Genomic DNA, 17,370 nt, shown 5'->3' on the forward strand with positions numbered 1-17,370 from the left:
GTCCCGGGCAGCCCCCACCCGATTTACCAATCTACGCCTCCACCCCCACCCCCCACCTCGAGCGAGGAGGATGCGCTCCGGCCCCAACCACCCAACATACCTCGGGAGTCTCGCAGGCGCAGCAGTGGCGCGCCTTTGCCCCCCCCACCCCCACCCCCTTCCCCCTCAAAACCAGCTTGCGCCTGCGCCTGCCTCTCCTGCGCACGCTCAAGGTCAGCACCAGCCCGAACCCCTAACCTAGCACCCACGGAAGCGGCTGGAGAGGACGTTCTGCGTCGCCTCACCTCTGCGTGGCGTGGGGTCGCGGCGCTCGGGAAAGGGGCGGGACTTCCTGTCCCGCGCGGGAGCACTTCCGGCGGGGCCGGAAGACCCTCTTTCTCACGGGCTCTAGAGGTTCCTGGCGGCTGCCTCGGGACTGGCCGTCCGGACGGCTCCGCAGAGTCCAGGCCGGCTGGTGCACCTCCCGTGTCCTTGACGCCATGGTGAGTTCGGCGAGGGCCGGGGGGACGCTGGTGGGGAGGAAGGCGCCGGTTCAGCCAGCCTGGTGATAGGAGTCGGCCGGGTGCCCCGTCGAGGGGGAAGCGGGTTGGCGCAGTGGGCTAAGCCGCGGGCGGGACACCCCGGCACACACGCCACACACACCCCTGCGCCCGCGCCCGCGCTCTCGGGCTCCGGAGGAAGCCGCCTCCATCCCCGCCGGCCGGAGAGCTGCCCGGTCTGTCCGTCTGGGCCCGCGGCGCCCGGGGGTCGCGGTTGACCTTGGCCACTTGGTCACCTTCACTCCCGGCGTGTAGGAAACGGCCGTCGCGTTCCCCCGCGCACAGCCAAGGGATCAGCGTGCTCGTCAGGGCATCAGCACCTGTCATCCCCCTGGCCCCGGCGCCTGCCCGTCCCGCCCGCCCGCCCGCCCGCCCGGCCCGAGGAGGCTTGAGGAGAGACTCAGTTCGGGAGGAATAGGCCGCCAGAGCGCGGGGGAAGCCGCCGGGGCTGTCGGGGAAGGCCCTGAGCCGCGGAGCTGCACGGGTTTCAGGGGTTGGCAGAAAGGGGCGGGCGGGGTGTCTCTTGAGAGACAGGTACCAACGGCTAGCGAGACCCAGCCAGCGGTGCGTTATGAGAGCAGGAAGGTTCTGAGGGCGAGCTGGGTGCTCCCGAGTTCTGGGACAAGGGTCTTCCGAGGGTCTCGGCCTGATAGGGAGTGCCAGGTTGTGTTGTGAGCCCCGCTGGTCATTTACGCAACAGAACCGGGGCGGCGGGGTGGGGGATGGGGTGGCCCGAGTTGCACGTTCGGTCTTAAGTTTCTCTTAGGGGAACCGGGAGGGCATCCCAGAATCTTTGCCCGGGCTCATTTAGGGACCGGGGTAGTGCTTAACTTGGCAGTTAAGTTCCGGGTTTCCACCACACCGACAGGTGAAGGTGTCCGTAGGGGAGGGAGGACAGGTTTCTCTTAACCTTGAACTCTTACTCTAGTCTAGGGGTCACGGGGTGGGGGTGGGGACGTTCTTGTGAAGTTCACCGGTGTCTGGTTCGTTTCCCTTGGGGTTGGTTAAGAGATTTCGAGTCTTCAAGCTGGAGGAGATTCTGCCTTGAAATTTCGCTGTAGCTTTCTGCTGTTTCAGGGGCGGGTGCTGTGTTGTCTTGGATGACTGTTTTTGAACCACCCCAAAACTTCATTGGACGTGAAACAAGTCTGTTTTAAAATTGTGGTTCCTCCTGCATTCTACCCGCTAGCTTGCGGGGTATGTTTAAACCGAGGTGAATAATGCAGTTTGGATTTGAGTCCTCTCCCCCCCCCCCCCACATACCCACACACCTTTTTTCCCCCCCTCGTGAAATTGACAAAGATGGGGGAAGTCACAAGCGCAAGTGATCGGCTTATCAGCCACTCCTTTATCCACCATTTCACCAAAGGAATGAGGTTTTTCGAACAGTGTTTGACCTGAAGTAACAATAATTTGACAGAGTCTGGAGCCACAGCTCAGATCCCCATTTCTTTCTTATATGTGAACTCAGTCTCTGACTCCTTGGTCAGAAACGTTGGAGTAAGAGGATAATTAAAAGTTTTCATTTCTTGAACAGGGGAAGTAGCTCAAAGGACTGGACCACATGCCCTGGTTTTGACTCCTGGTAATACATGGCCCCTTGAACCTCACCTGGTATAGCCCTGGTGGTGCTGCCTGTTGCCAGGTGTTGCCACAAAACATTAAGAAAAATTAGTTTGCAAGCATCCGAATGTGAACTTGTTTTCAATATTCTTTAATTACTAGATGAAGAACTCCTCTCAGCCATTTCAAGGGGTAGAGTATAGCCGGTGCAGTGGCTGGGCAGTTGGGCATTTACGAGTAAGGTCTTGAGTACAAACCCTGCAGTATCAGAAGAAGTAGTTTTGTATTGAACCAAGTTAAACTCATGCTGTTTCCTAGAATGACAAGTAAGAACATAATCGGAGGATAGGATTTGTGCTTTCTTTGTTGTGTTGCTAATATTTGTGTTAATAATTGTTTAACTCAGTGGTGTTCAGGAGATCTGGGGCCTACCGATGGTTATTGGCTGACTGGACTGAGGTTCAGTGCTAGAATTTCAGGTTGCAAAGCTGCTAACAGGGTGCTGAGGACCTTCTGAGCCATACCTCGCTGCGTTGGAGATTTGTGGTGGTGGGTCTCCAGGGCTGCACTTGGCTGTGCTCAGGGTACCATGAAGTTGCTGGAAAGCTGTAGATACATGTCATGCATTCACCCTAATCACTGTACTATCTCCTATACCTTTTTCCATTAAAAATGATTTTCTGCATTGCCAAGGTCAAAGCCATGGCCTTTCCCTCTAGCCTAAATTCCTCATAGTATGGTCCTTATTTTTGCTTTTTTGGGTTGGGTTGGGGTCAGTCCTGGTAATGCTTCAGGCTCTGCAGAGAATTGGGTTGATCGCATGTGTCCTTAGGTGGAACTCTCCTGGAGTGCCACTCCTTTTGCACTGTTTGTTTGGGGGCATCATATTCTTTAGTTGTGAAGTCAATGGATGGCCTGGTTGAAGGCTTCCATGGAGTCATCACAGTACTTACCCCTGTGCTCTTCTTGGGTTGCACTCCAGGTTATGGTCATTGCATATCCAGTTGGGAGGCTCTCTGTTGTTGCACCCATTACTGTGATTCAATCCTGGCTACAGTGTGGCCAGAAATCAAGTGTGTTGTGGAGATCATAGATAGCAGAGTTACAAACAGGCTTATTACATTTAGTCCTTACAGTATGCCATGAATTTAAACTTAGGGCTTCAAGTTTGTGAAACAGGGGTTTTAGCCACTGAGACATCTGACTCCCAATTACTTGATTTATTTTATGTGGAACTAGCCTCAGATTCCCACTTGATGGGTTTGCCCGTATTTTGTTCAGAATTTTTGCATTTCTGTTCATGAGACAAATGGATTCATAACTTTCCTAGTAATGTCTGGTTTTGGTGTTGTAGTATTGCTGACTTTGTAGAATGGGTTAAGTATTTATTCCTAGAGATTGTAGAACACAAGTGTAATTTATTTGGTAGAATTACTCATTGAATCCTATCTGAGTTTGGTATTTTCTATTTGGAAGGTTATGAATTGATTCAGAGTGTGTGTGTGTGGGGTGGGGGTGGTGAGGGTTGGGCCACACTTGTCTCTGCTCAGGGGCTACTCCTGGCTTTGTGTTTAGGGATCATTCACTAATGGAGTTGCTCCAGTGACCATATGGGGTGCTGGGGATTGAACTGGGGTTGGCCTTGTTCAAAGCAAGCACATTACAAGCTGTACTATCTCTTTAGCCTCTCAGGTGGTGAATTTTGGTGAATTGAATCTTTTCAGGAATTTGTCCTTTTCATATAATCAATTCCTCATCCTGGGGCCATATGGCTCCATGTGGGTCCCCAGGATATACTAAGGACTGAAAATTGCATAAATGTTGGGCAGTGGCATGAGTCTAGGAGGTCAACTGGAAAATGATGGGCAGGTTGGTATACAGGACGGGTTGGATGGAGGCCACAGTCAGAAAAAGGTTGAGAAAGACTGATCTAGATTTGTGACAGTAGTCTTTTATTGAGATAATGTTTATTTATAAGATTAACTATAATTGCTGATTTCCCTCCAACTGCAGTCCACTGGGACCTGATCATTCAACTTCCCTCTCCCCATCTTAGTAGTGTCAGTTTTGTGGTCAAAGGGTTTCTTTTCACTGAATATCATTCATTTCTTTTAACTACCTGAATGAAGCTGGAGCGATAGCACTGTGGGTAGGGCTTTTGACTTGCACGTGGTGGACCTCTGCCCCTCTCGGAGAGCCCAGCAAGCTACTGAGAGTATTTCACCCGCACTGCACGGCAAAGCCTGGCAAGCTACTTGTGACGTATCCGATATGCCAACCACAGTCACAATAGGTCTCACGATGGAGACGTTACTGGGCCCACTTGAGCAAATCGGTGAACAACGGGAGGACAGTGCTACAGTGCGACCTGAGTGAAGTCATCTGGTACTTATTTTCCCCTTCAACTTTTTTCCTAGTATGATTGCCTCTGGTTATTTTGCTAGTCTGATACCCTTCAGTTCTGTGTTGTAACTAAAGGCAAGATTTAATTTTTTTAATGGTTAAATTGGATTCCATTGTGTGTATATTGTCACATCTTTACTCTTTTGTCTTTGGGTTCTTGAATTTTCAGTTTGGGGTTTTAGCTATTGGGATTGAGGAGATAGTACTGAAAACTCTAGGTGCTGAGTTTATGTTTTGAGTGCTGGAGACTTGCATTTGATCCCAGGCACACTTGGTCTCCATTGCAGTGCAGAGCTAGGAGTGAGCCCTGAGCTTATTAGCAGGGTGTGGCCCTAAAACCCCAAAATAAATAAGTAACAATTCCCATTCCTATGGAGCTTATATATTATTAGGATGGTCTGATAGTAAGATATGTCAGTCTTGGAAAATGCAACAAAGAAAGAGTAAAGTACTGGTGATTTAAAAAAGGTTGTGATGGTATTTTAGATAGGGGGTTCAGGGAGGTAACACTGGAACAAATTTGAATTCCTGTGTCGTTTTTCAGCCTATATTCTAGTGTCTGTGGGTTCGTATTTTTGAATTATGTCCTACCAGATTATAAGTAATAAACTCATAACTGCCCCCGCGCCTCGGTGTTCCTTCCCGGAGTCCCTTGGAGGGGAGCGGGTTGAGCTTTCCTCCCCGCCCCGGCCAGGGCTACGGCAGCCGGAGACCTCCAGGACCAGCCACCACCATGCTGAGACCACTCTCCGCACACCTGAAGGTACTGGCAGAGGGACAAAGCCACGCGGGTTCCGGGGCCGAGACCTCCAAGCCTACTCGAATTGGAGTCGAGCATCTTCCACCCAGATCCTCCAAATTCCAGTAGGCGGGGGTCACACCCACCACCTGGCCCCCTGGCGCCGTGTAATCCCATCAGCGGCCAAGACTCAGAGACTATAAAATCCAGATCCCGGAACCGCGCGGCCGCACGACATCTTAATCAGGACATCTTTTTATGACATCTTATCATCTTATTCCTACTTTGGACAAACTTGCAGGCTATCGAATGTAGCCTGCCCACGGGGCAGAGTCTGGCAAACTCCCCGTGGCCTACCAAATATGCCAAATACCAGTAACAATGATGGGTCTCATTCTCCTAAAGAACCCTGAAAATAATCTCAGGGCTAGGATGAAGAGACGTTACTGGGGCCTGCTCGAGGCAATCGACGATTAATAGGATGATGAAATGAAATGAAATGAAAACTCATAACTTAAAAAAATTGAGTCACCATGAAATACAGTTACAAAGTTGTGCATGATTGGATTTCAGTCACACAGTGTTCCATCACCTGTCCTTCATCAGTGTACATTTCCCACCACCAGTATCCCCAGTTTCCCTCCTGCCTCCTATCCCAGCCTGCCTCTGGCATTCTCTCTCTCACTCTCTCTTTTATTTTTTTTAACTTTTTGGGTCAACACTCAATGATGCTCAGGGGTTATTCCTGGCTCTTGCACTCAGGAATTACTCCTGGCGGTGCTTGGGGGACCGTATGGGATGCCGGGGATCGAACCCAGGTCGGCCGCGTGCAAGGCAAATGCCCTACCCGCTGTGCTATTGCTCCGGCCGATCTCTCTCTTTTTTTCTCCCTCTTTTTCTCTGTTTCTCTTCCTCCCTCTCTCTCTCACTCTCCCTCCCTTTTAGGGATTATGATTTGCAATATAGGTACCATAAGGTTATTATGTATATCTCTTTACATCTTTTGAGCATTCAGTTCTTGGTCAGGGTGATCATTACCTCCATAATTTTTTTTTTTCGCTTTTTTGAGTCACACCTGGCGATGCTCAGGGGTTACTCCTGGCTCTGCACTCAGGAATTACTCCTGGAGGTGCTCGGGGGACCATATGGGATACTGGTAATTGAACCTGGGTCAGCTGCGTGAAAGGCAAACGCCCTACCCGCTGTGCTATTGCTCCAGCCCCTCCATAATATTTTTAGTTATATATCTCTTTAAAAAGCACATTACTTTTCAGTGAATAGAAAATACTCAGTTTTGTCATTAACCTGATTTTACATCTGTATTTTGTACATATATATGTATAAGCTTAGTAATCCTGTTAGAATGGATTAAATATCTTTTGTGTGTTTTGACTATAAAAAATTTAGAAAAACCTGAATCTCAGCTTTTGGTTCTTTAATATGGTGACTTAGAATTTTAATGTTTGACCCATACATAGTTTTAAATATTAAGATTTTATGAAAACGAAACATTGATATATCTGTAAATGACTTTGGAAAAAGTACAATAAATGATACTGAAAGTTTTTGAACTGGATAATCTACAACTTGACTCAAGGTTCTATGGATCTAAATTGTCAATTTGTGACTGTTGTTGATGTACATTTAATTGAATGTACATTGAGGAAACAAAGGGCATATTCAGTTTGATAATATTTGGAGTTCATGGAGGAATGTAGTTATTAATTTCACAAGGAATGACTGCACTAGATCTTTAAGGGTAGATAGAATTGTGTCAAGTTAATAAATTGAATTTTATAATGACAATTAAAACTACATTTAGTAAGTATCTGTGGTGAGCCATTTAAGTATTTATGAAATAATTTTCTTTTAAATCTCTTAAAATTTTAATTTATTCTATAGGGTTACTCCCAGCAGTTACTTCCTTCCTTTCTGGGGATGATGGAGATTTTAAGCTTTTAATTCTCTCTTCCTGCTACTTCCCTCAGTTGCTTCTGCTGTTGTGCTGATTGGTTGTTGCATGCATGCCTAGCTCTGGTGCTTGTACTTTTTATTCCCCTAGCTATGGCGCTTTTCTGGAATTATGTACTTCAGATTGCACTAGGCTGTGGTGCTCTGAGGTTTGCACTTCATTGGATGTGCTGTGCTCAGAAGGCACTCCCTTATTTGAGGCCCTCAAGTTGTGTGTGTAATCTCCTTACCAGGGCTTGCACTTACTGACTGGTGCTTACATATCTCTTTAGTTACTGTGCTTGCTCAAGGTCAAGCAAGACCCTTTTTGTGGTGACTTCATGCACTTGGTTGTGGTGTGCCCAGAAATTATTTGTAATGTTCACAGAGAGCCAGGGATCAAAGGTAGCAGAGCTACCAGGTTCTCATTTATTGCATGTAAGAGCCTGGGGGTTGAACTCATAACCAAACATTTGCAGACTCTCTAGGACTCTGCTTTTGCTCTGGGCAGCCTCCCCTAGTTAATACCCAGTGCTCCATCATTTATCATAATATCATCATCTGTTGCATTAAGGACCAGAATTTCTAACCCAGATTGCAAACACATTGAATACTCTGCAGTAAGTTATAAAGATTGTTTTAGTACATGATAACCTCTCAGTATCTATATTGCGAACCATAATTCCCAAAAGGAGGAGGTAGTGGGAGGAAAGGGAGAGAGGAAGAGAGATAGATGTGGGGAAAGGGGAAAAATGCCTGCCATAGAGACAGGCTGGGGGGGGGTGGGGGTGGGAAACTGGGGTGAGAAATGTACTCTGGTGGAGGGATGATGGGTGTTGGAACATTGTATGATTGAAAGCTTACCATGAACAGCTCTGTGACTGCATCTCACAGTGAATTATTATTTTTAATTGTTTAGCATGCTCTGTTCTTAACTGTGTTTAGTTCTGTCAGTTTAGTTCTGTATCAAGGCAAGTTTTCCTTAGACCTGAGGATGGAGTCTAGTAACAGTGAAGTGAGAAGCAACTAGAGAACCAGGGACAAAGAACTGAAATTTACTGATTTATTTTGTTCCCATATGGGGTTGCATAACTGAAAGTGTGTGTGTGTGGGGGGGGGGGGGTGTCACTGAAAGTTTGACAACAGTGAATAGTTTCTGAACACAACTATCAAAAATTTACTCAGCCAACCATGTGGTGAATGCAAGGTGTTTCTGGAAGCAGTTGCCTGTGTAGTATTTCCTGGGCAAAAAGTGATGGCAAGTGGAAAAAGCTTAAGAAGTACTGTTATACAGACCTTGCTTTTTTTTTTTATGTACCCGTAATTACCTTTAAAATTTTTACATATGAGAATAATTTTTAAAAGTCATCTGTCCTAGGGGCTGGAGCAATAGCACAGTGGATAGGGTGTTTGCCTTGCATGAGGCTGACCCGGGTTCGATTCCCAGCATCCCATGTGGTCCCCTGAGCACCGCCGTAGGCAATTCCTGAGTGCAGAACCAGGAGTAACCCCTGTGCATTGCCAAGTGTGACTAAAAAAGCAAAAAAAAAAAACAAAAAAAACAAAAAAGCAAAAAAAAGTCATCTGTCCTAAAGATATTTAGGAAAGCAATAGATGACATTGGTGGTCTTGCTAGTAGAAAGGTCTTGATTGTGAAGAAGAAATGAAAGGGAGGGCCAGAGAGATAATACAGCAGTAGGCATTTGCTTTGCAGTTGACTGACCCGGGTTCAACCCGGGAACCCCATCTGGTCCCCTGAGCACTGCTAGTTGTGGGCAAAGAAATCGATTTTTTAAAAATTAAAAGAAAATGAGGGGAAACACTGGCATTTTAAAGACGTAGGGCAACTTTGCTAATAAAAATTATTTAAAAGAAGTTCCAGCAATATTTTCTATTGTGTATATGCGTATATATAATTACATATGTATAAAATCATATCTTACCACCAGCTAATGTCAAAAAATATTTGGCATTATAAGATCATAGCTAATTCTTAAAAATAAGTTGGATGCATATTATATTTTGTGGCAATAAAATCTTTTAAAATATTTATCTGCATTGCTTATTTTTCATAATTATCTGTCTTTTGCCCTTTACATAGTGCCTAACTGATTTTTATTTTATCTAGTTGATTGCTGCTGTTTATCCCCTTGCAGTGATCTACTTAGGAAAGGCAATGTCACATTGAAGGATTTTTTTCAAGTTAACTTGAGATCAGGGATATAGCTCTTTGGTAAAGTTGATAGCCTTATATTCATGAGACCTGGGGCCAATCCCTGGCATTGCCTTCCCCCCCCCCCCCAAAAAAAAAAACTGAATGCTCATTAGTATTTTCATTTCAGAAAAAAATTTGACCATTTATATGAGTATAAACAATTAGAAAATAATTCTTTATGGAATATGGGAATATGTATATATTTGTTTCATGACAAGTAGCATTTGATTTTGGACAGTCTTGCTCAAAGAGAAACCATGAATGTTTCTTCTCAAGAATTTTGCTTTTTTGTTTTTAAAATCAATAAACATATTAGTAGAAGTTGGACTTTGTTGAAATTTATACTTACCATTTAACTACTAAAGAAATTATGGGTCATTAAAAAAATGAATAACTTAATGAGAGAATTGATCAAGTATCTAAAATGTAAAAGAACTTACATGAGAAGTATAGAACTCTAGGTGTTGACAGATCTCCGGAGAACTCCTGCAAACCACTGTGAAGTGAAAATGCTGGTCAGTCAGCTAGGCAGGGAGTTCTGATATCCTTTCAGATCTCTTAATAAATGTTATTTCACTTAATCCTTAAAGGAAAGGTTAATTGTTTATTTCCTTCGGTAAAAACTATAAATCATAGACCAATACCACCAGCAGCACTTTGTTCTTCTGATGTCCTGGGATTGCACACACTTGGTTGCAGCGCTTATACATGTTGTGGTCCTTGTGTACTTTTTTGTTTTCCCACTGTATTTAAGTGTTCACACACTTCAATTGTGTGTTTGTGGTATTCACACAGTTGTCACAGTACTTAAAAAGTCTCACACACTTGGTCCTCAGGTTTGCTGGATATTGAGCACTTTGTTGAGGTATTGGGGATAACAGAAATAGGACATCTGGGATCATACTTGGCATGTGGAATAGTGTAGAGCAAGAACTTGAGCCCTGAGGTCTGCAAGAGAGGCTCGACCTCTGGGCTATTCCTGGTCCTCCCCATAAAGGGTGGTGGTGGTTTAGAAATGACTTGTCTGGAATGCCTAGGAAATGTATAATTAAAATATTGCAGTCACTGACAAATATTTTGGGGATTTCCCACTCTAGTCATTTTGTAGATAACTAATTACTTATCTAATTGCCCTGTTACTAGTGACAAAACTAGTGACAGAATTACTTTAATCCTAGTGTTTAATTACTCAACACATTGAAATACAATGAATGCATCTTTCGAACAGTTAATATTAGGGATGTTCGTTCCATTTTCTTGGCTGTTGTGTATGGCTTAAAATTTATATCAAGCTCAGTTTTGGTTTTTTTTTTTTTTTTTTTTTTTTTTTTTTTTTTTTTTTTTGCTTTTTGGGTCACACCTGGCAATGCACAGGGGTTACTCCTGGGTCTGCACTCAGGAATCACCCCTGGCAGTGCTCAGGGACCATATGGTATGCTGGGAATCGAACCCGGGTCGGCCGTGTGCAAGGCAAACGCCCTGCCTGCTGTGCTATTGCTCCAGCCCCTCAAGCTCAAATTTTTATTGTTTAATGGAATTTTGCTAGTGCAGTTAGCAAAGTGGTAATTCTTTATTTAAAGAAATGTTTGTAACATTTCTTTTGTGAAAACATATACTTCCTCTGACAGCAGAGTATTTGAAACTAAAGTGAATATTTATGCTAAAGTTCATTGCTTGGCATATAGGGTGAAGAGCAGTGGGCATGGTTGTGTTTTATTCTTTTATTTCACCTAAATTACTCCATCTTAGTTTAGAGAGATCTATAAATTGGCAGTCACAGATTATCATGCTACCGGCTACTTTGGAATAACACTTTGCATGTATTTTTCAGTAAAGCTTTGGAAGTCAAGAAAGACTTATAGAGGGAATGAACATTGAACATTGAGGAGAAATTTTCGGGACAAGGTAGTTTGTAAATATAAATGTCAGTCATATCTTTTAATTGGTTAAGTTTGAGTAATAGCTTCTTTGAATATAGATCTATAGGAATATTTTCTATACTGTCAGAAAATGCTCTCCCATTTAAAAGAAGAGTGGCAGAATTAGCATTGTCTCTTCCACTAAAGCTTTGTTACCTGTCAGTCCTATGATGAAACATTTATGCATGTCTTGGCTGGAGATGAAGTAGATTGTTATGGTCTTCAAAAATATTTCATTCTTCATCAGCATTTTAATGACTGGTGGTGCCCAGGGAATCAAACCAGGGTGAGCAGTGTTCAAGGTAAGTGCCTTAGCCCCTATAGTTTCTCTCAGGCCCCATTTTCTGATTCACAGTTAACTCCTTTCTGGAGTATACATACAGTCAGTCAGCCTTACATTAATCGGTTCCTTGCCTTTTTTCTCGAGCACATAGATTTTCCCTTTAGAAACATAGGTCTTTGATAACTAGTCATGTTTAGAAAATTTTCTTCATTCTTTCTCCAAAAATTGATACCTATACTTCCAGCTTATCTTTAGTCACTGTTTTTTCCCCTGACCTGATGCTTTCTTTGCAAAGATAATTACTAATCTTTTAATCTACGCCTTTTTGCTTGTTTATTCCTCTAAATATTCTAATCTATTTTATGTTATACTTGTTTTTGAAATTTAAGTTTAGGCTCTTAGAGTATTGATTAGACTGTTTCAGAAGATTTTTAATTTTTTCTTTGATTCCAATTGCTTTTAGCTCTCTATTTTCCACTATTGTGGCAGATTGAATTATTTCAAAGTATATTTGATTTTGTTATTTCTTGACTTAAGACTTCCAGTACTTGTAAGGAAAAAAAATCTGCAGTATTTATTTTGTGTCATTTACTCTGTTACAGCTAAGCATATCAGTCTTAATTTTTTTTCTTTGCTTGCATCCCCCCCTTTCCCGCAAGCATTATATGTTGTTTATTTTATTTTAAGTACATGTTTCACAAACTGTTACTAGAGGCTTTCTTACATGATCTATTCCAACCCAGGGTTCCTTACCCTCAAGCATAATCCCAGTGTCTTTCACCCTGTCCTTCACCCATATGGCAAGCTTCCTACTTTCCTGCTTTAACCTTGTAAGACTAGTTCAGATGTCACGTTTGTGAAACAGTCTTTCCTAGTTCTCCTGTGTAGATTTAATCATAATCTTTTCTTGGCCCACTCCCATAACATTGGAATTGACCGATACCATACTAATCACATCTTATTTGTAGGCAGCAGTGAGAGGTTGTTAACATTTTGAGTTTGGAAAAATCAACACATGATGATAGAAGTTGCCCTCTCACCTTGAATTTAGGTGTGGCTAGGTTTCAAGACTAAAAGAAGCCTAGAGTATAGCCTAGTCAATTGTATTTACATGTCAGAAGAATAATTTTTAGATAGGCTTAGTCTAAAGTGTATCATTTGGAAAGTAGTTTTATCATTTGAAAATCAGAAAAGTTTAACAGAATTGAACATATAGCCAGAATTATTTAGAGTTATATTATTTTTACGTGCTAGAGTGTAAAATGTTGCCAGCCTATTTATGATTTGACTTCCTGTGTATATGAGATGTGTCATTAAAATAGGAATCTAATGGAACTCTTAGCTGACTCTCATTTTCTTGGAATTTTATATTTCCCTGTAAATAGATTGATACTTAGAACCCCCTTTCTTGCTCATCTCTCTTTGATTGTACTACCAGTAAAGAAAGTTTTCTCTGTGTCTTGAAAAGATGAGGCTAGAACCAAGGTGCTGTTCATCCGGGGATCTGTTTGAGGATTGTTGGCGCTCTTCCCGGAGTTGCCTTTATTCTACAGTTTTACTGTATGTGGCTCTAGGACGCTACCAGTCAACCAGACTAAAACATTCAGAAACAACTGTTACTTCCCATTTTTATTCTAATTGTTTTCCTTCCTTTTTGTTCCTTCTTTCTTTTTTCTTTTTTATTTATTTTTTTGGTGGGAGAGAACACCAGCTGATGCTCTGTGGTTATCCCCTGGTTCTGTTCTCAAACTATTCCTGGCTCACAGGAGCATATGAAATGCCAGAGGTAGAACCCAGTTCAGCCACATGCAAAGCAAGATAGTGGCAAGATACTATCTTCATTGCCGCCCCCCTACCATCCCAGCTGCTATTACTTTAATTTTGGATTTTGTCTTTATTTGGTCAATATATTACTATGCCTAATTCTCCTTATATGTTACTGTATTAATTTTATCCTCCTCCCTGACTCTCTAAAGTCTTCAACTTGATCTTTTCAAATATTCCCGCTGATTTGGTCCTCATGGTTTTTTGTTTGCTTGTTTTGGGGGGCCATACCCAGTGGTGCTCAGAAGTTACTCCTATCTCTGCTCTCAGGGATCATTCCTAGTGGGCTCTCCGGAGAGGGCCTTCAGCCTGAATGGCAACATGGAAGGCAAATTCCTTACTGGCTGTACTATCTCCCCAGTCCCTGGATCCTCTTGGTTTTAAAGACTAAAACTCTAAAATAATTAAAAATTCATTCTTCATCTTATTTTTGAGAATTCTTTGCTATATACAAAAATTTGCTTGGTTGAACTAAGCTTCTCACATTTCCATGCTTTCTCTATGTTCATATATATTGTGTCTCCTCCCCCTCCCCCTCCCCCTTCCTCCTCTTCCTCCTCCTCCTTCTCCTTCCTTCTCCTTCTTCCTCCTCCTTCCTCCTTCCCCCTCCTTCCTCCTTCCTTCTCTTTCCTTCCTTCTTCCTCCTCCTCCTTTCTCCTCCTTCCTTCTTCCTCCTTCTAAAATAAAACCCTTTAGTTTTGGGTTTTAAGTTAGCTTTCATCTACTTCATGGAAGTTTCATATTTAAAATTTAAAATTTCTACTGCAGTTACTGTTCTAGTCAGCTTTGTGCTCTAAAACTGTAATTTATTTGTTGTCACCTACTCCGATGATGGTCTTGGATTTTAAGTTCTGTTAAGATTGTTTTAGAATAAGTATACTACTCTTTTATCCAAAAAAAAATGAAGTACCCTATTGTGTGTCTTGAGTTTTTCTAAATGCCATCTATCTAAGTCCTTGGGATATTAACGTGAAACACAAAAAGATCCTGGAGACAGATATTAACTAGACAGCCTCTGAGTGATATTTCATTAATAGAACTATTATATAGCTATTATCATAGTAAATATGAATATTTTTACTTAAAATTGAGTTCAGTAGTTAGCAAGTTTAAATTAACACTAATATGTTTAAATATTTAGATATAAATTATTTTTAGAAATTATTTCTGTAAAATTTGGTTTTTCAGTGAATTTTTATATAGGTTGTCAGGGATCCTAATTTATTTGTGACATAACATCTATATTGTGCATATCACCAATAAAGAGGATATATATACACTTCAGCTTCTTGCAGTGCAGCTGCTTACACCTCTTCTTACACCTCAGCTGTTACCTTAGAGTTGCTGGACTCTCATTTTTTATGTGGTATCCATGATGATTTTCCTAAATACTGATCTGATCTTAATTTGTTGGTATTTTGTTACTTTCATGTTAAATTCAAAACTATATGTCCTACCCTTCAGTATGTTTTTGGGTTTTTTTTTTTGAACCAAACCTAATCACTGGATTTACTTAGGTTTTATGTACCAATGCCCTTACAGAACCTTTTGTGCATAATTTCTCTTTTTTCCTATGTTCTCTTAGAATCCTTTGCTTATCTAACTCTCATCTGTGTCATAATGGTCTGTTTACTGCCCTACTGGAACAGCTGCTCATTGATAGCAGAGATTATATTGTTTCTCTGTTGTTTGAGAGATGGCACATGTAGCTTATTACTCAAAAAATGTTCGCTTAATACACTGAATTGATTAATGGAAGAAAAACTTAAGATCAGAAATTAGCAGTATGGGTTCTGAATAAGTTTACAATTGTGTAATTCTGTGATACTGGTTGTTTGGATCCTGATTTTCTAAATTGTTTAGAGGTGGTTTGTTAAAATGTTTGTTTGATGTGTAGTTTGAAGTCTGTGTGGACCAAAGTTGAATTAACAAGTTTACACTTTCTTTTGGAGTATAATTTGAAGATCTAAGTGGTCTGTCTCAACATGTCTAGGTATCTCTACAACATGTGAACAATTAAAAAAAATAGAAAAGTCCTTGGAATAAATTTATCTCCTTTTTTTCCCTCCCTTATTCAGGGAAGGATAATAAAAAATATTGGGCTAGTCCAAGTTCCAAGCATACGAGCAATTATGTCTTCTAAAGATAAGCAGTGTATGCTTTATTTCACTCTGTTTCTCAGCAGGAGAGTTTGTTTAATAAAACAAAATGACAGCTGAAGTTGACACAATATTTCAAGTTTGAATTTTCATATTGCAGTATGTTTTTGCTTTCTAAGAATTTTATTTTCCTTATTGACAAGCAAGATAATGTAAGATTGTTTGACATATTTTATTTCTTGGAGAATTGTTGACATATTTTGTTTCTTGGAGAATTGTTTAATTTTCCTTTGTAAGAATTTTTCTAACCCACCCAGAAACGATTACTGACAAAAATTGAAATGATCATTCTTCTAGAGACTAAAGGCAAATAACTTTTTCTTGCTCTTGATGGCCTCAGGTTAATAGATGTGGAAAGGTTGAAACCTAAGTTGCCCTAGTGTTTCACCCTTCTTGGGTGCTTATGAGCTATTTCATAAATGACTTTTCCTAGTTCCAGTTATCGAAAGAATCAGGGCCTAGGGGCAATGAATCCAGACAGAAACCATCTCTTTGGTCAAGTTATTGTTTTGTAGCCTTAATAAAACCATTAGGGCTACTTGAGTCAATGACCCATATGGTTGTGTGTGAGACTTCAGCCATGATGAACTTTTTAGTTTCACTGCATCTCTGCCCAGTTTAACAGTGCTCTATTGTGAAATTGGTATTTGTGGTTAAATTATTAAAACATTCATTTTATAAATAAAACTATTTAGATAATTCAATGGTTTTCTTTTTTTTTGACCACACCCAGCAGTGCTCAGGGTTTACTCCTGGTTCTGTGCTCAGGAATTACTCCTGGTGAGCTCAGGGGATCATATGGAATGCTGGGGATCAAACCTTGGTTGGCCGTGTGCAGCGCAAATGCCCTGTACTACCGCTCTAGCCACTAGGTAATTTAATTTTAAAATTTTAAGATGCTTTTGTATGAAATTAAATCTACATAGACTTAACTTGGACATTGACACAGGTTATTAGATTGACTTTTAGTTAATGAATTTAGTTCTTTTGATATTGTTAATCTGGACTGGAAAGATAGCTCAACAGACTGAATTCATGCTTTATATGTAGGGGGCCTAGGTTAGGTCTCTTATCACCAGTATGTCCCCTGGGGTACTGTGTGATCCTCTGAGCGACCCTTGAGCACTGAGCTGGGAGTAACCCTTGAACATCACTGTTGTGGTACAGAATAAACATTGAAGTGTTTTTCAAATAATTTAAAAATGACCTTGGGGCCAGAGAGAATATTGGGTAGGGTACTTGGCTTGTGCACAGGTTTCATCTCTGGAACCACACCAGAAGTAAGCCCTGAGCATCACAGGGTGTGACCCCGAAACAAGTAAAATTACCCTTCCAAAGATTAGATTACTATATTGGATATACAGGACATTTTTCCTTTGAACTGCATATAACATAGTCACCTGAAAACAGGTACATTCTAGAAAAGAATTTTTGACTTCTATTAGAAAGTTGGAAGAGTTGTATTTGTACATAATACACATATTTTGAGATCATATTCCTTTCCCCTGCCCCTCCCTTCTTCTGTCCCTCCTTCCTTCCTGGTGGTGCTCAGGGCTTACTCCTGGCTGCAATCTGGGAACCTCAGTGCAAAACAAGTGCCTTATTTATTTGCCGTGCTGCCTCCTGAGCCCCTGAGAAAGTATTTTCAATTTCATTTAAAAAATTGGAAGTGGTATCGTCACGTGGAAGAATAGATGAGGACACACTTTTTACCTGAATCTTTTATTAATCACAACGTGGAGAATATTCCTGTCATACTGTGATGTTTGCCTTCAT

General features: G+C 41.7%; 1 protein-coding gene across 3 annotated transcripts in view; it reads left to right on the forward strand.

Moving 5' to 3' along the window:
- Positions 1 to 353: 353 nt before the first annotated feature.
- The window catches only part of TMEM161B (transmembrane protein 161B), a 69,150-nt gene continuing 52,133 nt past the window's right edge, over positions 354 to 17,370 (forward strand). For 2 of the 3 annotated variants that reach the window (XM_056112498.1, XM_056112500.1), the window contains exon 1: positions 360 to 482. In XM_056112498.1, the coding sequence (XP_055968473.1) occupies positions 480 to 482 (3 nt within the window). In that variant the 5' untranslated portion in view covers positions 360 to 479. Of the gene's footprint in view, positions 483 to 17,370 lie in introns of all 3 variants that reach the window. The other variant, XM_056112501.1, reaches the window with a different exon arrangement.

This window comes from Sorex fumeus, unplaced genomic scaffold (genome assembly GCF_029834395.1).
Source record: "Sorex fumeus unplaced genomic scaffold, SorFum_2.1 ptg000018l, whole genome shotgun sequence".
In the NCBI taxonomy this organism is placed as follows: domain Eukaryota; kingdom Metazoa; phylum Chordata; class Mammalia; order Eulipotyphla; family Soricidae; genus Sorex; species Sorex fumeus.